At 48.2% G+C, this 27,201-nt stretch overlaps 1 protein-coding gene across 1 annotated transcript in view; it reads left to right on the forward strand.

Annotated features, from left to right (window-relative positions):
* The first annotated feature begins 849 nt into the window (after positions 1-849).
* Positions 850-27,201, forward strand: part of LOC135896936 (potassium/sodium hyperpolarization-activated cyclic nucleotide-gated channel 1-like) — a 50,031-nt gene continuing 23,679 nt past the window's right edge. Inside the window, exons 1-4 of the mRNA XM_065425485.2 lie at positions 850-1,285; positions 7,404-7,567; positions 10,775-10,944; positions 20,373-20,653. Coding sequence (XP_065281557.1) covers positions 1,010-1,285; positions 7,404-7,567; positions 10,775-10,944; positions 20,373-20,653 — 891 coding nt within the window. The 5' untranslated portion in view covers positions 850-1,009. The remainder of the gene's footprint in view (positions 1,286-7,403; positions 7,568-10,774; positions 10,945-20,372; positions 20,654-27,201) is intronic.

Genomic DNA, 27,201 nt, shown 5'->3' on the forward strand with positions numbered 1-27,201 from the left:
CCCACCGATCTCCCAGAATACAACGAAAGGTGGAACGAAAGAAGAGCGCGTCGCGTAATGCATGTACGTGCATCAACGTCGCAGGCACCGCATTTTACACAATCAACGCTTTGAAATGCGGGTATAGCGTGTCGTATATGAGATGAGTGCCGAGGTTCTCAGCCTCTGCCATGCAGCGAATGCAGGTGCGGCCGCATGGCGTTGGGCTTTGTTAGAATGATTACATAGCTTGAACCCGAACCCGAGCGCTCGTCCTGTGGTTTTCTTTTCTCTGTGATCGACGAGTAACTCGTCTATCTTTGAAAATCTTATCTGCAGGTAATCTTATCTGCAGTGTACACACACGCACGCACGCTCGCGCGCACGCGTCCTTCCGTTACGTTACGTAGCGATCGGCGTAGTATATTTAGAGGAGCTGCTCACCTAGTCGTCAATGCAGAAGAAAATAGCGCCGTATATTCTGCACGTGCTCTAGTTCAGACTGCACCGTCAGAGTTTCGAATAGCGTTGCCGGAAAAGCTATATTTTTTGTGTAGCGCAAATTAAAAACAATAATATACAACAAGGACTAATGTGCTAGATTCCATTAACAGGACCGCACGTGTGCTTTAGAAAACCATATGACGCGACATTATATCTACAGGTTTTATGCCGCAATATACTAGACTGCAATAAATGTAGTACGACTTGATAAGACAAAGCCGGCTTGGTGATTATTTGTCGCCGCCTCGTTCCAAAGGGAATGCCATCAGAAACAACACAATCATCCATCATCATGCAGTAGACATCGTTGCCGTCATAATCACCACCCCTACGAATTTCTATCGCCACAAACATCGCTCACCGGGGGTGCCCATGGGGTGCCCGCCGGCAAGAAGCTCATACCACGTGAAGGTGAGAAGCAGACGAAGAAGAAAGCAGACCTGTCCCTCTGCAGGCGTTATGCTTCTCGGCTAACCACAACGCCAGCAACGGCGTCATTTTCTTCGGCTGGCCGCACGACCCAGTCATGGACGAGGAGGCCCCAGCCACCGCGAAGACCTCCAAGATAAGTCGCACCTCGGTCAAGCGGCGGCGGCTTTCGACGGTGACCGAGCCGACTCTGTGCGACATGGCTCCGTTGCTGAGCCAGACAGTGGAGCTGGCGCGGCCGCCCGTCAAGGAGTTCCTCAAGCACGGCCTCGACGCACCCATCGCCAAGCAAGGGGCTACCCGTGGAGGAACGGCGACTACGACGGCCACCTCCAACGCCACGTTCGGCTCTCCCCAAGGCACTGGAGTTGAGGTATACCTATAGATGTGTGACCGGTAGCCGGCTGCAGTGTGTATACTATATCCCGCGGCTGTTGGTTTGCCGCCAGAGTCGTCGCTAAAGGCCAAAGCTCACTGTTGGATTTCGTGACGAAGCGCGGTCGCGCCCCACTCGGATACCGGGTATCGCTTTCACAATTGTCTTCCTTTTTTTGCTGGTGATAAGACAGCATCACCGACAAAAATAAAAAATAAAATAAACGAAGGAAAAGAAAAAAAGCCGGCAGAAATGTCTTGCCTCTACAGCGCCAAAGGCCTCGTTAGAGAATAGTAAGTTCATGATCATTCGGCAAGCGCTTGCCAGTGATGAAGAACAGGTCCTTTAACGAGCAGATTGTAGCAGTCCTGATGCTGGACATGTGATTAGTGAAAGCGGCCGGGCAATGGTAAAGAGACTTGCGAATCAAAATCGTTGTAAACCTGGCCGCCACTTACCAACGTCCTCGTAAACGGTTATGCGCACCTTCATAATAGCTTCCCACAAAGCCTTTAAGTATGAAGGTTTTGTGAGAAACACGTGAATATTTTCAGCGCGAGGCTCTATAATTAAGGCTTACGAAAACTGACAACTGCTGTTTTTGTATACAGTGTTTTCACTCAGCATCTCTACGTGCTAGTGCATAAGCTTGCTTATCAATACGTTGCGGTTGAATAAAGCTGACAGACGCTTGTTTCTACCGGCTTGCTCGTATAGATCATTGAAGTACTTCTAAGGCACTTGGTTAGCGGACGGGGATTATGAACGAGTCTGCCAGTACTTCTAGCCAGTGTTCAAGTCTGAGGATAAGCATGCGATTCCGCCATGCAAAACAATGTTTGACTGCACGAAGAAGCCAGCGCGTGTTTGCATCCACAGAGTCAATCGTATATAGGGACAAAAATGTTCAGGTGATTCCATATGCGAATCGCCATAATGACAGCGAGGTTATTCGTTCTATGTATCCTGATGAACTATAGTGGTGGTCGCAGTTACTCCACGAACAGGAATAATAAGCGCGGGCCTGTATAGTTTGGCGCATTTTAGTGTAATAGCTCAGAAAAGACCGCGTCGAGATAATTGACAGGGGGGAGTACGCGTCGTCGCTCTGGTTCCGTTGAACTCGTCAGCCGTGCATTGGTGTCTCCAATGTATTTATTAGTTGTCTAAGTAGCTAGTTGCTTAAGTTGAGTCTATACCGTATATATAGTATATATACTATATATATAGTATATATTGTCACAAGCTGTCATGAACCCAGAGAGCTCAGTTACCCGGCGAGACTTGCACTACCTATATCGAAGAAATTTTGAAGCTGTGCCGAACCGTCAACCCTCACATGACAGAGGAAGATAAAGTGGGGCACGTGGTAAAAGGAATAGCGGAAGACGTGTGCAACTTCCTTATTGGTAAAGAGAACGTGCACACTGTATCAGAACTGATACGGCACTGCCGTACGTTCGAGGCGCTGAAGACTCGCCGAATCACGCCAAAGTTTGGACGGCTGGCCAATGTGACAACTGTAGCAAGTGTTGACACGAGTCCTCCGCTCCCAGACCTTTCGTCCGCCATCCGCCAGATAGTCCGCGAGGAGCTACAGCGACATGACGAACAGGCACGTTATGCGGCGCCACGTTGCAGCTCCTCAGTTTTCCGAGACACTATTTGGGAACCCCCTTCGGCTACTTGGAACCACTCGGTGAACGGCGCGGATCTTAACGGCTCCAGAGACAAACCGCATTACATTACGACCGAACCACCACGCAATGATTCGCCCCATCAACGTTTTGATCCACGCCCACGCAACTATCGTCCACGAAGACTCGCCGCTACCTACGACTTTCAAGGGGAAGAGCCTCGTTACCCTCAACCGATGTATTCGGCAGAATACTTCAATCCGCATTCTGAAGTTCGCCCTTCGACAGTGTGTTACTGCTGCGGCATGCCTGGCCATATAGCTAGGTACTGTAGCCGACGCCGAGCATCGAACTACGGATCGTCAGCGCCGACTATGCGGTCTAGCGGTCATACACTGCGCTCTCAGTGGCCAAGAGATTCCACTTCAAGAAGCCACTTTCGAGAGGACCGATGCAGCGCCCAGGAGACCTACCTTGGAGAAGAAAGAACCCGGAACCGCTACCGCTCCCCTGCCTCCGACCGTACTCAGACGCCAACACCAGCCTTCCGAGCCTCCCGATCACCATCCCCTCGGCCGCGATTCACGTCACCATCGCCTCGGCGCCGTTTCGTGTCGCCCCCGCCGGGAAACTAGCCAGCGCGGCCGATGGAGGTGCGGTCGCTGGAAAATGTGTGCTGCCGACTCAACTGCCTCCAACTATTTTCATGCTAAAGAATAAGGTTCATGTACTGATTGATGGGGTCTCTACAATGGCTTTAGTCGACACGGGAGCAACTGTCTCGGTCATGAGTGTGGGGTTTAAAGGCCTTCTGGGACGCAAGGTTATGTCTCGTTGGGACCAGTGCACAAGTTTCCGTGGAGTCAGTGGTGAGTCATTATACCCGGTTGGTGTGTGTAACGTGGATGTGTCATTGGGTGAGAAAGTTTTTAATGCAGAGTTTACTGTTCTTCCTCGCTCCTCGCATGACGTGATTCTGGGGATTGACTTTCTGCAATTGTGTGGTGCGAATGTTGACTGCCGGACGGGAGAACTCAGTGTCGACACCAGTGTTTCACCTGTGCTCTTTGAAGGTGAAGCTTGCCCGGAGAGTGTGTTGTGCGTGTCTGAGGATACAGTTGTGCCCGCCTTATCCGCGATGCGTGTTGCCGTCGCCTGTTCATCTCCGACTCCTATCTCGTTCGACGCTGCAGTGGAACCTGTACATCGGAACTGCCTCAAGAAAAACGTGTGAGTTCCGCACTGCGTGGTCTCAGTGACCAATGGATGCGCGGGGCTGTGGGCGCTAAACTGTTCCACTGAAGCGGCAGTGCTACCTCAAGGCCTAAAGATTGCCACGTTTCAGGAAGACTCGCCCGTATCGGTGGCAGTACTTACAGAACTCCCCGATGGAGGAGCAACCAGTGTCTTGAGCCCCGGGAGCTCGAAGATACTTTCCATGATTGACAAGTCCCTCAGCGATCACGAGCGTCGAGTTTTGATGGCCCTGCTTTCGAAACATACCTCGGTATTCGACTTTGCGCAGCACGATGGCCCGCCATCAATTCCTGCATCCAGAACTCGTCACCGCATCAACACAGGAGCCGCCCAGCCAATCCGACAAAAACCCTATCGTGTATCCCCGTCAGAACGCAAGATAATCAGCGATCAGGTCCAAGAAATGCTATGCAAAGGCGTCATTCGAGAATCATCTAGTCCTTGGGCAGCCCGCGTGATTTTAGTGAAGAAGAAAGATGGTACGTGGCGGTTCTGTGTTGATTACCGTCGCCTAAACGCCGTTACTAAGAAAGATGTATATCCGCTCCCACGAATTGACGACGCCATCGACTGTCTCTTTGCGGCATCTTACTTTTCCTCAATCGGTTTACGGTCAGGTTACTGGCAAATTCCTATACACAAGGACGACAGAGAAAAGACAGCATTTGTAACACCCGACGGACTATTCGAGTTTAACGTGATGCCTTTCGAGTTGGGTAACGCACCCGCAACGTTCGAAAGGTTCATGGACACGATATTACGCAGCTTAAAATGGGAAGTTTGCATGTGCTACTTAGACGACGTTGTGATCTTCCGGCGAACGTTTAGTGAGCACAACAAACGTTTGGATTTGGTCTTGAACTGCTTGGAGAAAGCGGGTCTTGCGCTCAATTAAACAAAAAATGCCGTTTTGGGGAACGACAAACTCTTGTGCTAGGCCATCTGGTCGCTAAAGAAGGCATCCGACCAGATCCACAAAAGACTGCGGCCGTAGAAGCATTTAGAGAACCCAACTCTGTCAAGCAGTTAAGAAGTTTCTTGGGCTTGTGCTCCTATTTTCGCCGATTCATTCCCCGGTTTGCTGACATGGCTCACCTCCTTACACGCCTTCTCCAAAAAGGCGTTCCCTTTGAGTGGACTGCAGATTGCGACTCATCGTTTCGCCAGCTCAAGTTCCTGTTGACATCCCAACCAATTCTTCCGCACTTTGATCCTTCATCACCAACTGAGATTAACACCGATGCCAGTGGCGTAGGCATCGGTGCTGTGCTAGTTCAGCGTGTTGACGACAGTGAGCACGTGATCTCTTACGCTAGCCGGTCCTTGAGCCGCTCCGAGCGCAACTACACAGTCACCGAACAAGAGTGTCTGGCGCTCATCTTCGCCGTGCAACGGTTTCGTTCGTATCTCTATGGGCACCCCTTCACTGTGATAACAGATCATCATTCGCTATGCTGGCTTGTGAATCTGCGGGATCCCTCAGGACTAGCGCGCTCGGCCCTCCGTCTACAGGAATACGATTTCGTTATTTGCTACAAAAGTGGCCGGCGACATGCTGACGCTGATTGTCTCTCTCGGATGCCAATTCAAACAACTGAATGTGATGCGGACAATTTTGATGAATACATCGCTTTTGTGTCCCCGGAATATCCGGATATGGGTACCGTCATATCCGAGCAGCACAAGGACGAGAGCTTACAACCGCTCTTCGCGGCAGCACAGGAGTCACCTGCAGGCAGTCGCTTTCGCCTACGTGATGGTGGCGCGCTGTATAAGAAGAGCTACTCGACCACCGGTGCACGCTACCTTTTAGTTGTCCCCAAGAACCTTCGCCACCAAGTATTACACGCCATGCACGATGACCCAACTTCCGGTCATCTTGGTTCCACAGGTACACTCTACCGGGCTCAAGAACGTTTTTACTGGCCTAAGATGCGGAAAGATATCGAACGGTACGTCGCCAGCTGCCCTCAATGCCAGCGCTACAAGCGTCCGCCACAAGCGCCACATGGCCTGCTTCAACCAGTTGCCCCTTCTAGCGTCCCCTTTGAGCAAGTTGGTATAGATCTTCTGGGCCCTTTCCCGCGATCCTCCAAGGGTAATCGTTGGGTTATCGTTTGCGTAGATCATGCCTTACCCGCTATTGTGAGACCGCCGCATTGCCATCGGCCACAGCTACAGAAGTTTCTATCTTCTTGCTGGCTAACGTTATACTCCGACATGGACCTCCTCGCATAGTAATCAGCCATCGTGGGCGACAATTTACCGCGGACGTGGTTGAAGAAACCCTTCGTCTGTGTTCATGTAGCTTCCGCCATTCAACGCCCTACCATCCACAAACTAATGGTCTGGTCGAGCGCACAAACAACGCTTGCCAACATGCTGTCCATGTACGTCAATTCAGCACACAAGAATTGGGACAGCATCTTGCCTTTCATTACCTATGCCTTCAATACCGCGAGACACGAGACCACTGGTTACTCACCATTTTTCCTTCTGTATGCTCGTCCGCCGCGCTACACCCTCGACACCATATTTCCCTACTTCGCTCATGACAACGAATCAATTGATGAGATCTTATGTCGAGCAGAAGAAGCGCGACGCCTCGCTAGGCTACGCACCCTAGCATTGCAGGACCGGTCCAAGATCCGTTATTACGGGCGTCACCGCCACGTTTACTTCGATCCTGGTGACCTTGTGTGGCTCTGGACGCCTTTGCGGAAGCGTGGCTTGTGCCAGAAGTTTCTCGCCCACTACGTCGGCCCTTACGTTATTCTGGAGCGCCTCGGCGAAGTAAACTACCGCATTGCGCGTCTCACGAGCAGCGGACGACGCTCGGCCAAGGCTGAAGTGACGCACGTCGCGCGTCTGAGGCGTTACAACCCACGAGATGGCTGACTCGCCCGGCGGGCTTCGTCTGCCAGCGGAGAAATATCACAAGCTGTCATGAACCACGCCTGCCGCGCAGACAACCAGAAGAAAGAAGAGAACGACGTTAGCCAAGCTGCCGCGAGACCGCTCTTCAACAACCGCGCCTATCAACCAGATTCATCTGGTTCTGCGTTAAACACCTCGTGTGTAACAGTATATATAGTCGTGATTATAGCCCCTCATCTAGTACACTATAGTCGTGATGTAGGCGCCAGGCTGTTTGCAGAGACTCTTCGTCGATCAGAGGCTTAGACGCGCTAATCGGGCTTCGGCGCTCTTCGACTTCGCAGGAGGACGAAAATGCGATCGAGAAACGCCAGCAGCTGAAGCGGCAACTGGAGCTGTTCCTGCTTCCCGAGCATCCGCTTCTGTCTTCGGCGTTGCTTCGGCAGCCAGCCATCAGTAAGGAGAACGAGCAGCGTCCCTGGATGATACACCCCTACGGAAAATTCAGGTGTGCCCTGTGGCCGTCAGATTGGGCTGGTGCCCCTGGTTGGGACAGTGTACGGGACAGCAGCCTGCGTTGAACCATTCGTTCGAGAGGTCGGAAGGGCCAGCACGCTTTGAGCCGTGTCGTCACGCGAAAAAGGCTGAGGGACTATCGAAAACCGGGCAGTGGAAAAAAGAAAAAGTTACGGAGCTAAAGCTAGCATCTTATGTGCCTACTAGCATCTTAAGTTTTCTCTCTTTTCAAAGTCCTGTGAACAACGGAAAAGTTTGCCGATTGTCGTCCGTGGACCGCAACTAAATAATTTTTTAGACCGGTTGAGCAATTAAACTATCAGTAGGAACGATGTCTGATGGAATGATATTATTGTGCCTGTTTCCGCTGCATTTTGTATTTTCTATACTTCTAATGCCGCTCCTGCCACATCCCACTGCATTATGTAAAAAAAAAAAAATGGTAACATGAAAGCTGTGCCCTCATCAGCCATTTAACTGTATGGACTTTCACGAATGACGTCATGTATTAAGGCGCGCCGACCATCACTTATAACTTGTCTAAGTTGTCTGGAATCGAGTGACACGACCGAACCTTCGCTCAAGTAACACACGGAATGGAGAGCATCGCTTCTAAGACCCGCAGGCTACGTTTTTCAGCGAACTGTCTTGTGACCAGGAACCTCGGATACTCTGCATTAACATGCGGCGTGAGCTTGTGCATGCGAAGAGTTCATCTTGAGAGAGAAATTCGGACGTCTCGCAAGGCATTATCTTTCTGGAAAAATGCAAAGTTAGATACTGGAAAAAAAATGAAGAAGTACGCACAAATAAAAGGGAAAACGGAATAAGTGGGGGCAGATAAGCAAGTCTGACTACCGATTACGCCTTGCTGAAAAAGAATAAAAAAAAAATGTATATGTAGAACCTCGTTGACACTTTCCTGTTTGTTTTGGTTACCCATCTCTTGCGCTCTGAAGCACCGGTACTATTTAGTTTTCATGTTGGTCATGTGCGTTATCTTCTCGTCTGTTTCGTTCTTCTTTCCGGTTGTTACGTTCGACAATGTAGCAGCTTGACCCGAAAGGCGAAGCATTGATAGCGATAGCAAGTTGTTAGACAAACACACGAAGTAATTAAGGCACGTTGGTTTATAAGCCGTGTAAATTACAGTAACATTACCTCACTAACTGAACAGGCATGATGACATGCGCGCGCAGACAAACATGAGCAAATCTCTCACGATGACCCCGAGCGCTCACTGTCAGAACGCTGGCGCGATAAGCACCGTGATAACGAGCTCTGAGGGAACTTTCAGTAGTTCGTTCGCTTCCTGTTACGGGATGTTACGTTTTCTGTATCATACGTTTTCTTTCCTTCGTGTTCCCCTAAAAATGCACTAACGGGGTTCTAAATAAGAATAAAACGTACGAAAACGCAGGACAGAGCCAACTATGCATCCTGCGATGGTGTGAGTACAGGGGCTTAAAGTTAACGCCAGGCTACGTTGGGCATGTGCGCCACAAACTTAATGAATTGCTCTTATGTGCCGGCTTTCTGTTTATATAAGGTTTGCGTATCTCTTCTTGAGGAAAGCATGGTTGTCAGTTAGCACTGCTCAAGTGATGCTTTTGCGCGTCCATGGTTTCTCGTTCTGGTTTTCCAAAATCGCCGGTAGAGCGGCTAGCAGGCGAATGCACAAATGGAACAAAGCGTCAATTCACTAACCAAGACGCAAACACCGCGCGCACTCTAAGGTCTGCGTTATGCGCCTACGAATTCAGCACCGCACACACACGCTAAATGGTGCAATGGTTTAGTTCACATTATTGGACACGAAGCAACTAAAACTTTGCTGCTATAACCCTGTGGTTCTCGAACTAATAGCCGTCAAAGGGACCGTGACCCACCCAGAAGCCTTTGACCACACGTAGCAGTTGTCTTAACCTTCTCAGGCAGGGTGACTCCATACAGAGACGCAGATTAATTTTGAATGCTCCCATCAATAACTGTATAAGAATCTTTAACACAGCGCTGAGTGTAAACATAACACTATGCTAACCAAAACAATGTCATAAGTCATTTTTGTAAGGACCGTATTGCAGGTAATTATATTTTAACAGGTGCACTAGCTATCAGGTTTGACGAGTTCGACAAGTTGCTATGCACCGCTATTGAAATTGCATGTTTTTTTTCTTGCATCAGAAGGCACCTAATTCTACAAAAACCAGCACATTTGTAACAAGTATAGCAGTTCTCTTCTTAATGTAATGCGTTATCTATGACAGATCAATATCCTTAATAACGAAAATTTGTAATTACAACGAGGGACTTGATCTGCCTTAAATATTCATACAACAGGCCCAAACTATTTCCCCGTAATGTTTGCGTCTTACATTTAGAGAAATATACTGGTCGTTTCAGCGAATACTTTCAGAAACAAAATTCTTTAATTGCTTGTAGCAGATAGCACAATTCTAGTTCACTAACCGATCTACTCGAAGAGGCGGACTTTACTTGCACATAAAATTAGAATGCATAAGCAACTAATTAACAAAAATTCACTAATTAAGCTTCTCGCTGTTCTTTTTGGCACGTGTTGCGATCTACAAACTCCAGCGGGCGAGTCTGCAAGGCCTATTCACTTGAAAGGAATTGTGCGGATGACAACATTTACGAGACATGCGCCGTCAAACTTGTGGTGAAAATGCACAGTCGTTCCACTTACTTTCTTAACAAAACGTCGTTTCATACACTGAAGCACACAACTGGAACGCCAATGCATTCCTCCGCAAAGTTTGGGGATTAATATCGCGAAACAGGTATCATCCTGAGAATTCTTTCGAAGTAGATCCGCCTTGCGAACTCCCGGGCTAGAATTTGTATATTGCAATATTTGCCATAAGCTAATTTACCAAAAACTTAATTAGTGAACTTTTGTTACTTAGGCGATTATGCATTTCAATTATTTATGTAAGTAATGTACGCCTCTTCAAGGAGACCATCTTATGGACTAGAATTGTGCTATCTGAAACAGGCAGTTCAAAAAGAATTTTTTTTTAAAGTGTTCGCCGAAACACCCGGTGTAAGTTTGTAGGCCTTAAGAAAACTCAGTCATAATTCGTCACAGAAGAGGTTAATGGTTTTACACAATAAAACGAGTAATATAAAGGAAGGTGTCATCAATGCTCTTATCATGGCTGACCGCCTTCCTGCGCAGGGCTCGCTGGGACATGACGATGGTGCTTCTGGTGGTGTCCAACGTGGTGCTCATTCCGGTGCAGGCCACCTACTTCAGCAGCGTCGAAGATGAGATCTTCCAGTGGATGTTCTTCAGCCTCGTCTCAGACGCCGTCTTCGCCGCGGACATCGCTTTCAACTTCAGAACTGGTACGTTGCGCTTACCCGGACGTCTCACTGTATTCGTCGAGCTGCACTTAAACCTGGAGCTAACTGCAATGGACGCGAGGACCACCACTGGAAGCGCCGGCGCTGCAGTCGTTCTTAAGTAGAAAGTTGGATCACGTGACATATCGCTTCGCCGCGGCGAGAGCGTGCGCGGCTATTGTTGTTTTTCTTCCTGCGCGATTTAGCAGCTTTATTTTATTTTCATTTTTCATAAACTTTGTCCCTTGTGGTTGAATAGTATACTGATTATACTATTCAATAGTATACGATTATACTATAGTATACTGATTAGAACAGAAAAAAAAAGTTGCTTGGGGCGTTCTATAGTCGGATACAACTTTAGAAAAAAAGGGGGCGTTTACTCCTCCGACGCGGATGCACACGAACATCCACCAATGGGCGCGCACTCTGGGCTGACGTCATGAGCCGGACGGCCGGTGAGCCCGCCGACGAAGAAAGAAGATGGCCGCCCGCGCTTCGAACTGGGCCAAGTCGCGCCAGCTGTGTGCTTCAGCGATAAATGCACTGTTTTATATAACTACTTTTTCAATAGCAACTGATCCATTTTAAGCTTGGAAAACGAGTATTAGATACGCCATGTACATGCGAACAAGCGCAAAAGCCATACAGAGCTGCTCTTTCTACTTTTGTCACTTGCAATGAAGCTAAAGAGCAGACGACGGGCAGCGTTGTAGAAGGCACGGGGTTATTTTTCTGTCGCTATCCGGCATGTGCTGTAGCACATGAGAGCTCTACTAAACCAGTCATCAAAATACAAAAGTCTTTATTTATACCACCAAGAATTGCGCGTTTCAGGAGCACGATTTTTCGAGCGGGACTATTTTAGTCGCGGAGGCAGTCGGCTGTCGCGCTTCGGTCATCTGGGCGGGGCCTCCTCTTTTTTCTAAAGTTGTATCCGATTATAGATGCTTTGTAGTATACGCTGATCGCGTAATGTATCCAGCCGAGACCGGGATTTGTTTCTGTATTGATCAGATTGCTCGCGCGTTGTACCGACAAGACGTAGCCCACGCAAAAATAAACCTGCATAGTTTCTTTCGACAGCCCGAATGGGTTCTCGCAATATTCGTACCAGTAAATGATTTTTTTGTCAGCGTTCAAGGCGCGATCGGGTTCCAGTTGGTGATAACGTTCGCCGGAGTCAAACAAAAATTGTACGAGTTTTTTTTTTTTTCTTGAGCGGTTCGAATAAAGACAGCTTTCACTACTACATAATACAAACAGGAGCTCACTTCATGTAGATACTGTAGTACAAAACAAAAATATGACCACCTCCCACCTCACTTTGTAGCTTCGCGCTTCGTTTTTGCTTCTGTTCTTCTCTTCGCATGTCTGCTACGCTAAAGTAAGGAAAATTACAGCATGTTCCATCGTCCGTCTCATCGTGTATACGGTGCATGCGCAAGAGACACAAATGTGTAGTACGATACGCTTCTTATGCAGGTTAATAAGGGCGCGTGCTGATCCCGAAGAGATTGCATTATATACGAACGATGCATTTTTAGTAAACCACTACGAAAAGTCATTAACAAAAGATATTGCTGGTAAGATAAGTGAGGAAGATACTTAGCATAAAGTTATACGAATAATTAAGCCGCAGTTCATGGTACGCAGAAGGCTAAAGATTTGACTGAATCGAACGTGTGTGAGTACGTTGTGAACGAGAAAGTGCAAAAAAATTTGCAGTTTCGCCCGAAAGGCCAAGCATTGATTGTGATAGCAAATTAACGGATAGCAACACGAAGTAAGGATAGTAGTTTTATCGGCCGTATATACTTGTAAACGTAGGCATACTAACTAATTTTACCAGCATGGTGTCACGCGCGCACAAGCAAACATGAACACATCTCACTCGATGACCGCGGAAACTCGCTGTCGAAACGCTGGAGTTAGGAATCGTGGCAACAGCAGAGAGTGATTTGACCTTCGCGCTGCTTCTCGCATCATCGCGAACTAAGCTGCGAAAACACAGCTCATGGTGGACTGTGTCCCCGTCGCACATGGCTTTCAATACACAGTGGCCCTGGGGGGTGCGCGCGGCCGTCCGCGACGACCGGGGTATAACGCGCCTTCCCCTGCCTACCTACGTCGGACCTTGTTCCCGTTTTACGTTGCGCGTTCTACTCCGGGCGGATGAAGCGCGCCGTCTTCCGTCGTGCTCAAGGCTCAGTGGGGGGGAGGGGGAGGGGGCGCGTTCTATTGCCCCCGGAATGGAAACACGCTAAAATTATCATGATCCCCAAACCTAAAAAGACCCCCTCAATAGACGCTCTGAGACCCATTTCTCTCACGTCCTGCCTGGGTAAACTGTACGAACGAGTAGTACAAACAAGACTGCAGCGGTACCTCGAAGAAATAAGATGGTTTCCAAACACCATGATAGGGTTCCGTACGGGGCTATCCTGTCAAGACGCATTCTTACTGATCAGAGAAGAAGTTATCGCTAACATCGCCCGCGGAGAAGAAAGACTAGTGCTCGCACTAGACCTCAAGGGCGCATTTGATAACGTTTCACACAAAACAATATTGGAGGAACTCGAATTGACGGGATGTGGAGAACGAACGTACAACTACGTGCGGGCTTTTCTCGCCAACCGCACCGCCACGATAGGAATTGGTCAAATCACTTCCCAAAAGTTCAATATGCCCAGTAGAGGAACACCCCAAGGGGCAATAATCTCACCTTTGCTGTTCAATATGGCGATGTGTCGCCTGGCGCGACAGCTGGACCAAATCCCCGATTTGGGTTACACACTGTACGCAGACGACATAACGCTATGGGCAGCAAGGGGCTCTCTGGGACACAAAGAACAAGTGCTACAGCAAGCAGCCGAGGAAGTAGACAAATTCTCGAGGAGTAGTGGCCTCAAATGTGCCCCCGAAAAATCGCAGGTCATTCGGGTTCACTCGAGGGGCTACATATCCAACGGACCTGTCAACATCGTTGTGGAAGGACACACGGTCCAAGAAGTTAAGGCGATGCGTATTTTGGGTTTCTGGCTCCAAAGCAGCGGAAACGCATCCCACACCATCAAAACATTGAAAACCACCGCAAATAACATTGCGCAAATGATCCGCCGTGTAACTTATAGGAAAGTGGGCATGCAAGAACACGACACGCTGAGGCTCGTCCAAGCACTAGTAATAAGCCGAGTCACGTACGGCCTGCCCTACCAATTCCTTAGTCGCGAGGAGGAAAGGCAGGTCGACATCATAATAAGATCAGCATATAAAGCGGCCCTCGGACTACCCAAGGGGACGCCCACAGATCGCCTGCTGGCCTTAGGAGTACACAACACATTCGAAGAACTAAAACAAGCCACACTAATCTCCCAGAGGGAACGCTTGAGCTACACTCACGCAGGACGGGCCCTACTGACAAGGGTACGTATTTCCCCACACCCACAATTTATCAGCGAACAGTTATTACCACTACTACCCTCAACACGAGCTCGAATAACAGTGGCACCCATACCGAAAAACATGCACCCTGAATACAATAAAGCAAGGCGAAAAGCACGTGTACAACATATTAGAACAATGTATGAAAATAATACCACGTACAACACAATATACACAGACGAAGCCGCGTATTCGAACGTGCACTCGAACGCCAGTGATGCCCAAATGAACATCAGGAGGTACGCAGTGGCAATCATCGACACGAAAGCACGGCAACAATTTACGGCTTCCGTTAGGGCAGGTACTCCCGCGGCTGCCGAAACTTTCGCCGTGGCAATGGCCCTCGCTCACGCGGAACGCACGCAAAAGAGCGTCACCATAATAACAGATTCACAAGAAGCATGTCGCCTTTTTCTCAAGGGCCACGTGACCAAAACATGTCACTCAATAATACCAACGAAATTCGCCCATCATCACCGGATCCTATGGTGTCCAGGTCATACAGGCCTTGAGGGGAACGAACTGGCCGATTCGCTAGCCCGAGGTATTATTAACCGAGCCGACTCGACTGGGACGGTCCCAGGTAGCCACTGTAATGACCCCAATCCAACGAATGCCCGGGAGATTCTCGCTCATCAGCGTGCAACCAGAAAAAAGTACCCTCCCCCTCATCCGCAACTCAGTGGAGAGGAAGCCGCCAGTTGGCGCAAAATTCAGACTGGGGTATTCCCCCACCTTAAATTACAGAATGCCATGTTCCCCACTCGCTACAGGCCCGACTGCCCGTGGTGCGGAGGCATACCAACACTACAACACATTACTTGGGATTGTGATTCACACCCGTTTGATACAACACACCACACAATGGAGCAATGGGAGGCACAGCTAACCAGCTCAGACCTGGCGGGACAACAGTCCTTCATAACACAGGTCAAGCGGGCGGCCGAGGCCAGCGGGGCCTTGGACTAAAGGGTCTCCGACCACTGCACGTCAATCGTTTATAAATAAAAGTTTCTCTCTCTCTCTCTATACTCCGGGCGGGCCGCCCGGAGTAGAACGCGCCCCCCCTCCTCCCCCCCCCCCCCCCACTGAGCCTTGCGCACGACGGAAGACGGCGCGCTTCATCCTCGCTTTCCTCCCTTTCGTGCGCGAGATTGAGCCGCGAAGGCCGGATCACCCTCGCACACTTTTACTCGCACATAGAGCATACGGCTCGTGGGGATTTTATTGCCCTTGGACTTTACACGGAACCTCACGGCGACGTCGACGGCAGAAATTCGCTTGGAGGGTCCATATGATTGGTATCGCAATAAAAATAAATCATACCAATAAATTCCCATGCGCGACTCAATTCCCTGTCCTGCCCTGCTCAATTCCCATGCCCAATTCAACATGCTGAAACATAACTAAGGACAGTAGATTTACGAGCGAGATTGCCACGTGTTACGCGCGTAACTGGCCGCGTCAGTCGCGTATATCTAGCTTTACGTACTCTACTGCTTCACTTTTTCGAATGGAACTTGTTAATTCGTTGAAGAATATGTTCGCTTTAATATGTCCACTGGGATTTAACTACCATTGAGCTTGTGTAGAAGCTACCATGCTCTCTATGTATGCGATAGTACATAGAGCAAAATCTTACCCAAATTGGAACTGAGAAACACGAGGTAATCTCGTACGACATATAATGCCCTAAATGAAAAAAAAAACATTCTTGCGTAAAACTGCTACAATAAACCAAAATTCCGCGGCAGTATAACAAAAAGAAAAGCACGCAAAGGAGCTGAATGAGATGCTCCGGCACGTGATACAGCATTACACGCAATTCAGGCGCTGGCGGTGGTCGGTGCCACGGTATGTCATTGCCCCAAAATCTTGACGCTCTATTACGATTTACCAAAATAAGCTGATCAGAGTGCTTCTTTACTCGTATTTGAGAAAGAGTCTTCAAGCCATATTAAACGCACTTCCACCAAATTCATTGTTATACTCACGGACCACTTTCTCTGGCCATGAGGGGGTGGGGGCTACGGGCGCGTGGCTGCTGCCAATGGCGTAGCTATAGGTCGTCTGGTCGTCTGGCACCCGGGTGCCAGACGACCTATACACCTACACACCTACACTCTACACCCCCCCTACACACCCTACACACCTACACCCCCCCCCTCCGGTGTAACCGGCGGAAAGAGGGGCGTCTTCAGTCGTATATGACACCCCTCCCCCCCCCCCCCAAATGGCCCCTTGCACCCGGGGCCCACGGCCCCCACGGTGCGCACGTGCGCACGTGGGGGCCGCACGTGTGCGCACGTGTGCGCACGTGCGGTGGAAGCGGCTTTCAGCATGTTGGCGAAGTATTCGTTTTCCTAATGACAGCGTTTTGAATTCACCGTGTGTCAATATATAGCAACATAGTTGATACAAATTCCCGGGTAATACGAATGTTGAAAAGAAAGAAAAAAGGTCCCCGGCCCAGGATATGTACAATACGTTAAGTTGGGGATGATTTGAGCGTTATCCCGCGCGCCGATGGCTGATGCGAATTTAGAGTCGCGACGCACAGTTACGAAGTCAGCGTGTGAATTCTTGATCGTGCATAACGCCAGCAATGACCGGCGCACTTGAAAAGCGCTCGCTGCATCCAGCTGCGCGATACGTTTGGAGTACGTGCAGCAGCGGCAACGTTTAGGTGAAGATACGAGCGCGAATGGTTAAGTATTCCGGAAACATCACCTCAACGACATTGAGCGGAAGGTCTAGAAAGTCATCGAAGAGGTCTTCAACAGAAATTTAAATAAGAAAATTCATACACTCACTTTGACGTTGTCATTTTGATTGTTGCAAGTCAGATAAATTTCGGATGATAGGAATATTTTTCGTATTCTCGAGAAATGAATATTATCGATATTTATTGCCTTTGCCACACGCACGCGGCCTCCCCCTCTTATTCCGCGGCCCTACTCAAATATGTCTGCTGCGTCCGCGCGGAACTATGCCCTCAGTACTCCGCCCCTCTATCGCGCTTTTGCCCCACGAGTGATTACAGGCTCCGCACATGCTGAGAATTCCATTCGTTCGATTCCATTCATTTCTTATCATCTACCGTTCACGGCGAGCCGATTCGGCTGATAACGTGGGCGGAGCGCCCCTCGGATCAATGACGAAGAAAGAGAAGGAATAGCATTGGCATAAAATTGCCTTACATTATTCAGGCCTAGCTTTCCCCGCTGTTGCTTTTGTCGGAGCCACTTCTTGTCATATCATATACACCAAGTAACCGTTGTTTTAATTAAGAAAAAAGAATTAGTGGCACTTGGTACGAGAAGCTCGTGGGAAGGCTTGTTTGCCTTTCGAGTGAAGTTGTGGGATCCCGGCTGCAGCCTATCGAATACACCGCCCATATGCTCCACAGCCCCCATGTCTAATAATCACATGTCAACATATACGTTACTACATGAGAATGTTTCCAAAAATGGCGGTATACAGAAGGGTTGTGCACGTGGTCTACGTGCCTCGATGACGATGATGGTGATTATGACCAAGTTGATGATTTATAAGCCAGCCATTTCATTCGAAACAGGGCGGTGACAGAGGGTCACCTAGCCTGTCGTCAATTATTCATGATTATTCACGACAGTGCTGCCTAATGACTACTTAACTTTATTCACCATGGTGCAAATGTGTCTCAGTGTCTTCGTAACGCTGCGACCGAATACGGCACGCATGCGCTGTCTAAGACGTCGACGCTGTGGATCCACTGAGTTAGCACAGAGTGCGGGTGGCTTATACATCACAGTCCGTAATCTACGCTTCCACCGGGTTCACTTGTAGTGTTGTGCCGTTGTGCCACCTCCGGCCACTGGAGGTCGCGTTGGACCAAGTGGTTGGACGCGCAGTGCAATACCACCTGTTCACTAATAATTTTGTGTGCATTGAGAAACTTCGGCTGGACCAAATTAACCCGGACTCTTCCACTAATGCGGTGAACCTAATAGGAATAGAAATGGGAAGTTTTAGCAGAGCGTTTACAGTTCGTTCCGTGCACTTAGACCAGTGTATCCTTGCAAGCTGCACATAACTGTTTGGTGGGAACTCTTATGCGCGTGCGCATAACGCTCACGACGGCAGCGGAAGGCATTTAACGCTGACATCGCCCAGATTCCGAGCCGACAGAGCGGAGAGTGATATGCTGCGTCCACTCCGGTTCATTAGAGAGTTTTAGCTTGTCCGATATTCGGTAAACGTAGGCGGACTGGGCGTTTTACCGGACGGTCGGAGGCGTAAATATGGGCGGCCTGCACGGTGAAGCTACCTGGCAGCGCAGATCTCAACCAGACAAACACAGATACTATTGCAGTAATCAAGTGTATTTTACTTCACTGCTGGTGTTGATTTTCGGCTGCAACACGATTACGCCGCTGCCGATGATTTTCACCAGTAGCGAAGTAGAACACACTTCGTTACTGCAATATTACCTCCGTGTTCGCCTGATGGAGCTCTGGGCCACCAGGTGGCTGCACCGTGCAGACCGTTCACGTTTGCGCCTATGCTCATCCGGTAAAACGTCCAGTCCGCTTGAGTTCATCCAAATACCAGACACGCTAAAGCTTTCTACTATGTCAGCCAAGCTGACTACTGGTTGAATGTGTCTCTGTGGGACGCGCTCGCCGAAAAATGCTAAATCCGACAAAGTTCTTCTTTGGCATAGTTTACTACAAAAACTACTATAGGGAATTAATTTTGGCGCTCGTGTTTACGGGAGCTGCAAGCATGGCGGTTAAGCCAGGAGTGATATATTCTGGAAACCATTCCGCCACGATGTCAAATTCGCCATACTGTTGCCTCTGATTGGCCCAGAGGCCAGCTAAGACCACTTTCATTGGCTCAGAATGCCGCCATTGCATAATTTTACAATGTGGCACAATTTGTCCAAAATAATGTTTCAACATATGATACGTAACATATGGTGAAAACCTTTTATTTCTACGTAACATGTTGAAGCATGAATTAGTTTATTCGTAATGTATAATGCAATATGTCCGCCGCATTGTCTAATTTTGTGATGGCGGCATTTGCAGCCGATAAGAGAGGCCGCAGCTGCCCTCTGAGCCTCTCCGATCGGTTGAAAAGGTCGCCGTTGCAGAATTTGACAATATGACGTAATTTTACCATGTCAGAAATAGCACCCATGTTGGGAATTACGGGCAGTACATCAACTTGCTTTCTGGCTTTAAATGGGTTTATTAATTTACTCATTGATAATTTTTAACAGGGTATTGCGTTACGAGTTGCACATACACAGAGATGCATTATCTTTTTTGGGCTTAGAAAAGTATGAGCGTTTGGGAATTTATAATGATCTTAGCATTATAAATAACGTCACAATAAAGTGTAAAGCACGGAGCACGAGTATTAAACAAGTTCGTGGAATAAGCCCGTCATTCCCATGGCAGCATAAGGAGCGCAACGCCAGGGTTCCGTCCAGTACGTTTAGCATGCAGGAAGCTCTGTGCTATGCGCTACCACAGCGCGTGAAAACTGAACCGTATAAGCGACGCTCGCCTATAGAACTGTCTAGTGTGGTTGTAACGCGAAACATCAAGACCCGTATTCACACACACACACACAAAAACAGTTCTTATGCTATACAGACGCGTTCGTATAAGAGCAAATTCTAGCCACTCCCGGTGTTGGACATAATAACAAAGGCGGTCGACAAATGGCAAAGAGCACTTACGAACGAAAAGCGTTGTAAATTCGGCTAACGACACGCCCAGCGTCTCCACTGGCCGACATCTTGTCTTACGAAGACACATAGCGTAAGAACGTTTTGGGAATACGGGCTCCGTTACTGCGTTCGGTCGCTGCCACGCACGGTGGTCCGCTGCCAACGCCAACCACCAGACGCCGCCTACACGCCATCCGCTATTGCAGGCACGCACGCCTTTATACCAGTGCGTCTCTGAGCTCGTGCGCGCGCGCGCGTGCAGGGGTGATCGTGGAACAGGACTACGAGCGCGTGGTGATGGACCCGGGCTACGTGGCGCGCAGTTACCTGCGCGGCTTCTTCCTCATCGACCTGGTGTCCACGCTGCCCTGGGACTACCTGCTCGCCCTCATGCTCACCCTGTTCAGCCACGAGGCCGACGAAGGGGACGCCTCGTTCGCCATCACCGTGCGCCTCCTGCACCTCACGAAGTTCCTCAAGCTGCTCAAGCTGCTCCGCCTCACCAGGCTCGTCCGGTACCTGGACAACGTCGAGCAGAACTATGTGAGTCCTCCCCCCCACTCTTGGCGCGAGGAAGGACATGAGGCAACGCGCGTGTGCCTGCAGAATTTTTTCAGCGGCGCAAAAGACGGACCGTGAAGAGGGCGCGAACACAACGCGGCAATCAGTGAGGCAGCAAAGCGAGAAGCGCTTTTAACTATGGTTTATTTAAGGAAATGTTCGTGTTTATTTATTTGCACCCGACAACCACGCAGTCATGGTTGTTCTTCCTCATCTTCTGGTGTATGCTCTCGTTTCGGTATGTTTCGCGCTGCTCATTTTGATGCGGTATCAGTGACAAATTACCTAGTTTCAAGAAAACATCAAGTATAATTGCGCTCAGAGGCGTGGATCTGGAATAGCGTCAAAAGGTAGGAGCTCATCAATACATATGGAGTGGGACGACAGGAAAGGGGAGGGGGGGGGGGTTTGTAGCTAACCGGTTGCTCAATTCCGTCTGCGCTGAAGTGCCGCCATGTCTCTAGGGAACAAAGGGTAGGGGGAGGGGGAAGGGAGCTGTTATGCCTCAAGGGACACGCTGTTCAATGACTGGCCTACCGCCAAAGCACTGTCCAGTGTCCTCTCAAACGTGAGGGGCCGAATTCACAGTTTTTAATTTGTATAAGTTGTGTTTCCTTTTTGGCTAGCCGCCTTCGCTAATATGTTCAGCGTCACGATTGGTGAGAGCCGCTTTTGCGAGCAGTACTTGCGTTATGACGTTTCTGAACACGGGTCAAGGGCCCAAAGCCGCGATAATGTAACGAAGCCATTGTCACTACGAGCGCGTGGTGATGGACCAGGGCTTCTTATGATATGACCTATAAGGGCTTAACTCACCAAGCTTTCTGTTCATAAGGGCTGTTTGTTATTGTCCCACACTTTGTCAGTGGTCAGAGCGGTACTCCACCAACGTTATCACCGGGATCGGTCGTCCGTGAATGGCGAACAAGTAATTAATGGATCTAGCGAAGCGAGTTCTTATATGTTACCGGCCTAGCTATAAGATTGTTTGTTGGCTTCTTATGATATGGCCTATAAGGGCTTAACTCACCAAGCTTTCTGTTCATAAGGGCTGTTTGTTATTGTCCCGTCGATTTCGCTAACGACGTGTCTAACGTCATGAACAGTTTTAGCGGGAGAACATTGTTCCTCTGTTCTTTTTTTGGTTGGGGGCATGTACGGGCTCTGATCTCTGTAACAGACTTGACAATTCTACTAGTTGCTCGTAATGCATAGTTAAACCGCGAGCGCAAGTTACTGATGCGATATGAAGAAAAGGGACCACAACGCAGTGCTGTGTTTTTTTGTAGTGATCTTCCATTGCGTCGCATTAGTTCCCTGCGCTGTGCATCGTAAGGCTCCACGCTTGTAAGTTCGCTCTGCCATTTACCGACAGCTTTCGGTAATGATAAGTCCAGCATCAGGTTTGGCGACAATTTTTTTTAAAAGCTAGAGTTGTTGTGTACGACCGAATTCCAGACAGTTGTTATGCTCAGCGCCGGGTTGGCCTGTGGGCTAAAGGGGCTGTAGCCCGTGCTCACGACTACAAAGGGGCCCCGGGAAAACTGTTTTCTTGATGGGCCCCTCCACAATGTTAAAAGGCCCTCACCAGGGCTCCGTTGGAAATTTAGATTATACACTTAAAGTTGTAACATGTGGTCCAGAGAGTGATCTACCGCAAGAATTACTTAGAAAAAGGTTTAGTAGTAGCCGAAATAGAAGTAAAGAATATTTGGTCTGGGGAGGTGACCTGCACAGAGGCTTTCTTCCTTTGCTCGACAAGAGCCCGCAAGGGGCTTTCCTCTCATGCATTTTCCCATAGAAGAGACGAGGGTTCACCTCCACTTCTTTCGTAGCAACACCAGCAGAATAATATATTTATAATTGGTTCACAGGAAATGATGTACTTCCGTAATACGTACATCTAATCTTTCCAAGTCGACTTGCAGCGCTGTTGTTGACATGATGGTATATATCCTAAGGAAACGAGTTCTTGAGGAGAAGAGCCAAAGCTTACTCTGTCATTGTTGATTCCAAGCCAGACGATTCCCACGCTGACCAACTTCCCGTTGTCCTCAGATGCAGGCTACACAGTGATGCTCACAAAAGGTTCATTGGGTTTGTACCACTTGAATAGCACAATGTTGAATACCTGGCACCATGCGTTTTCTTCGTCAGGAGAACAGCATTTCAATGGAAAGCTGCTGAGGCCGTTCTTGCGACAATGCCAGCAACGTGGCAGGGAAATACAAGGGCCCGCTGGCGCACGTAAAGAAGAAGTCATTGGCAATTTATGTAGCATGCTGCGCTAAACCTTTAAACCTGGTTGATGCCTGCAGTTCTTGTTATTGTGTCAAAACAGCCTTTTTTTTTACTGAATGCAAGAAGTATGTGTTTTTTTTCACCAACGCTGGGACTACTTCCTGAACAGCATTGAACAATGTGGGAAACCTTTTTTGAAAAGTTTGTCGAATACGAAATGGCCTCGGTATGCTGACTCGTGCGAACAAATTGTTGTTAATTTCCGACTTATGGACGTCTGTCTTAGTATTCTCCGTCAAGATGAAGGGAAACTGGTAACACTCGCCTCTCGCACAATCTCCCCGCGAACAGCTGTCGAAGCTCGAAACTGCTTTCATTGTAACTTTGTGGAAGGAGGTTTTGGAGTAGTTTGACAAGACCAGTGTGGCGCTTGAGAAGCCTGATTTAGGCCTTTCAACGTCTGTTGTCTTCCTAATTATTTAGGCGCATATGTCGGCTTTGTTCGCGCTAGGTAACTTTTTTAGGGAAAGACAAATGAACTGAGTGTCCGTAAGCGATATAAGTCTGAACGCATGTGAGGCGCCTCGACATAGTTTATGGAGCGGCGAAAGCCATGAGATATCTGGCCACAAGAAAGTTCCATATAGTTACGTAAAATGCTATTGATAAAATAACTAGAGCATTGGGTGATCAAAAGGCTACGTACACTAACCGTCGCGAAAAATTTCAGCTGTTTTCAGCTCTCAAGGAAGCCTCCGAGTGCATCGCGGAGCTCATCAAGCAGGCTTACGAATTATCCGAAATATGCAGAGCCGATCTTGACTCGACATTTTGTGCTGAGGTAGAACATGCAACGCTGCACACTGCGAGATTTTACCGCTCGTGGCCTGCTGCAAATATTAAAGCAAACTAATTTTAGGCTCTTCTTAAATATATGTATTGTCTTTAGCATTTACTGGAATATTCCAGTCTCAAGTTGGTAAAACAGAACTCTCATTTCAAAATATTTCTTTGATCAGGAATTGCCTGCGGTCCACCTTCGCTATTAGAAGAATGCATTTGCTAGCCATTATGTTCATCGAACGGGAACCATTAATAAATATTTTTTTTATGAGCAAATATCAGAGTTTGCGAGTAGCAAAAGCCACATGACGCATTTTTAGATGGGACATTTGTTTATGCTACCCTGTAGTGGCATTACTTTATCTTTGTTTGTGATTAATATAAAGTGTCACGTACGGGTCTACGGTTTATTCTATTCGAATAATGACCGCGGTAAAAAGTTATTGAGCCTTTGCGTTGTCTCTTTCATCGGTTCTAAAATGGTTGTCAGAATTATGCACGCCATAAACATGTAATCCCGTTTGAGGTTTAGAGTCGTACATGCGCTTTCTGGTATTTGCCACATATGCCATATATGAGTTGCAATATAATATGTCCATGCATACCAAAAATCTTTCAAAGGAACCATACTTTGGACATATTGGTATACCACACTTGTGAAAACAGCGCAAAATAACAAAAGCCGAAGAAGAGGACTAGAGAGCGCCGTTCTTCTAGGCCTCCTTTTGTCCTTTGTTACTTCGCGCTGTTTTCATAAGTACTAAAATGTTTGTTGCTTCACAGCACGTGGCTTTCTCCTTCCACAGCGATGACGATGGAGCAGTTGGTGGATTTGTGACTAATGTCATGGTTAAATGATAGTGACGGGCCTGTTAAACAACAAGCGTTACATAACAACCCTAACAAAAACAAAGAAACACCTTATCTCAAAGCAGAAAAAATGTTGCCGACGTTACGTCAAGATACATGATGCCTTTGATCGATCATATGTATAGGCAAATGACCTTTCATCTGAGGATAAACTGAAAAAGAAGGAAGCGGTACATACAGCAGTGCAAATACTTAACAACTTTATAGATCATCGAAATGCCGTTGTCGTCGTCGTCGTCGTCGTCGTCGTCGTCATCATCATCATCATCATCATCATCATCATCATCATCATCATCATCATCATCATCACCACCACCACCACCACCATCACCACTCGAGTACCGAGGTAGATCTAGCCCTGGGCCGCAAAATTTTTTGATCCGGCATTGCCGACGCTGCACCTATAATAGAGGAGGAGGTGGGCCAAAGACCATTTACGAACGTAAAATTTTATGAAGTCGTCCCCAGAACCCGTATTATAAAAATGTTCTTCCTTAATAATGTTCGTTATAGCAGGTGTCAGTCAATCGTGATACCGGATATTATTAGAGAGGAGACCGGCTAATAGTAAACAGCACTTATTTAGAAACAAACTTCGTAAAATTGGTCACAATCCTCGTATTGACAAAAACATTATTACGCTATGTTTGTGCGTAAGGGAAATGACAACCAATCCAGATGTTGGACAAATCAATTTGCGGAATGCTCCGACAAATGACAAAAAGCACTTACGGACCAAACGCTCTTAAAGGAAAAATGAGACACCCACCCAAACGTAGTAATTGCTACGCTAGAAAAATTCGTCCTGGTCCGGGACTCAAACCTGGGACCACCGCCTTTCCGGGGCAGCCGCTCTACCATCTGAGCTAACCAGGCGTTTAGCAGAGGGCAGGGCGAAGTCGAATTTTTCGACAGCTCGAAGCAAAGGTCGGATTTTTCTTCAACTGCGAGGCTTTTCTTTCAAGGATACCGTATGGGTTTCATTTGTAGCAATTGCAACGTTTGGTTGGGTGTCTCATTTTTCCTGTATTATTTACTTCCCTCCACCTTGCGGGTTTCCGCAGAACTATTACGCCAAAACGCTCTAATACTAAAATTGTTCTTAAGTGCGAATTCCAACCAGTCCTAACGTTGGACATATCGTTAGATAAGGCGGCCTGACAATTGTAAATATTGCTTGCGAACCAAGAAAACATTGCGAATTTAGCACGATGTTTTCAACTTCTGTGGAGTTCACTACAGAGCGCGTATTCAGAAGAATTCCATAGAATTGTTCGCAAGAGCAAAGTCTAGCGTGTTCTTATGCTGGCCGTATTGTTAGCACAGGTGAGTGGCCAGTGTCGAAAGGCACTTACGAACGAAAAGCGTCGATAATTCGGCCCCTGGACTTTATCGGTCATGCCTCTCGGTTGGGTACAGTGCTGCGTCGCACTGTACCACTAATAACCTACAGCTGTTTTTGTTTGACGAGGGCTCTTGCCAGCATGCTTGTCATCGAATATCACGTATAGTTCGATAGCTATAATCACTATACACCCTAGAACAAAATCGTAGCGCTCAATGCAGTTATCTGATAATTTTGACAATCATGACAATCTTGACAATTATTTGAAGGCACATGGGGTGCCTTCAAATGATTCTGAGGGTGTTATGGGATGGCCGCTACACTTTAGAACGCAGAGATGGTCCGCATTCGAAAATAAATATTTTGAAGACTCGGCGTCTTTGCGTGTGTGTCTGCGTTTTTGTGTTTGTGCTTGTCTATCTGTGCGTGCGTGCGTGTGTGTGCGTGCGTGTGCGTGTGTGTGTGCGTGCGCGCGTGTGCGCGCGTGTGTGTGTGTGTTGTGCGTATCGTGTCGTGTGAACAGGACTTGGCTGGTGTTCCTCGTGACATTAGCGAATATCTACGGGTGGTTCAATATAATAGAAGGAATAGCGATATGGCGACGTAGAGCGGAAAGATGTCGACGGAGCGCACAGACGGAATTAAACGAGCTAACAGGAATTCCATGCAAGTTCTGTCGCCAGATCATTTGCTGCATGCAGACCGACCCTCCCCCCCCCCCCCCCCCCCAAAAAAAAAGCAAATACAAGCCATCACCAATTATCCGTCCAGCACAACGAGCCGCACGCCTCAGCTTAGAAGATAGCGGCTTCCCAGCGAACATGTACGTTCGGAGCACGAAAAATCATGTCACTTGTAAGGGACTCTAATGCCCTCTGCAAAGCCCTTTCAGCACTTATGCTATTGTCTTCTTGTGGTAGGGTACATAATCGTATACAGGGGGATATATTTCAAGGGAATCACTTTTTAAAAATGTTTAGTAGGGTTCAACCAATGAGATGTTTCCTCCACCACTGGTCTCCTTCATCTCGGCGGACGCTAGGTGGACATTAAGCCGTCGCAGTCTGTTTGCTGATTAACTAAAATCGTTAATTAATTGTGTTTAGTTACTGGATTGAAGAAGCAGGTTGCAACGGTAGTAATGCAGCAGTGCGCTGCCCGAGGCTAGAGCGATTGACGCAATTTTAGAGACGCCAAACGTAGTTTAGATATTCGTCGAGAAAATTTCGTT

The sequence above is a fragment of the Dermacentor albipictus genome, chromosome 1 (assembly GCF_038994185.2).
Source record: "Dermacentor albipictus isolate Rhodes 1998 colony chromosome 1, USDA_Dalb.pri_finalv2, whole genome shotgun sequence".
Classification (NCBI taxonomy): Eukaryota; Metazoa; Arthropoda; class Arachnida; order Ixodida; family Ixodidae; genus Dermacentor; species Dermacentor albipictus.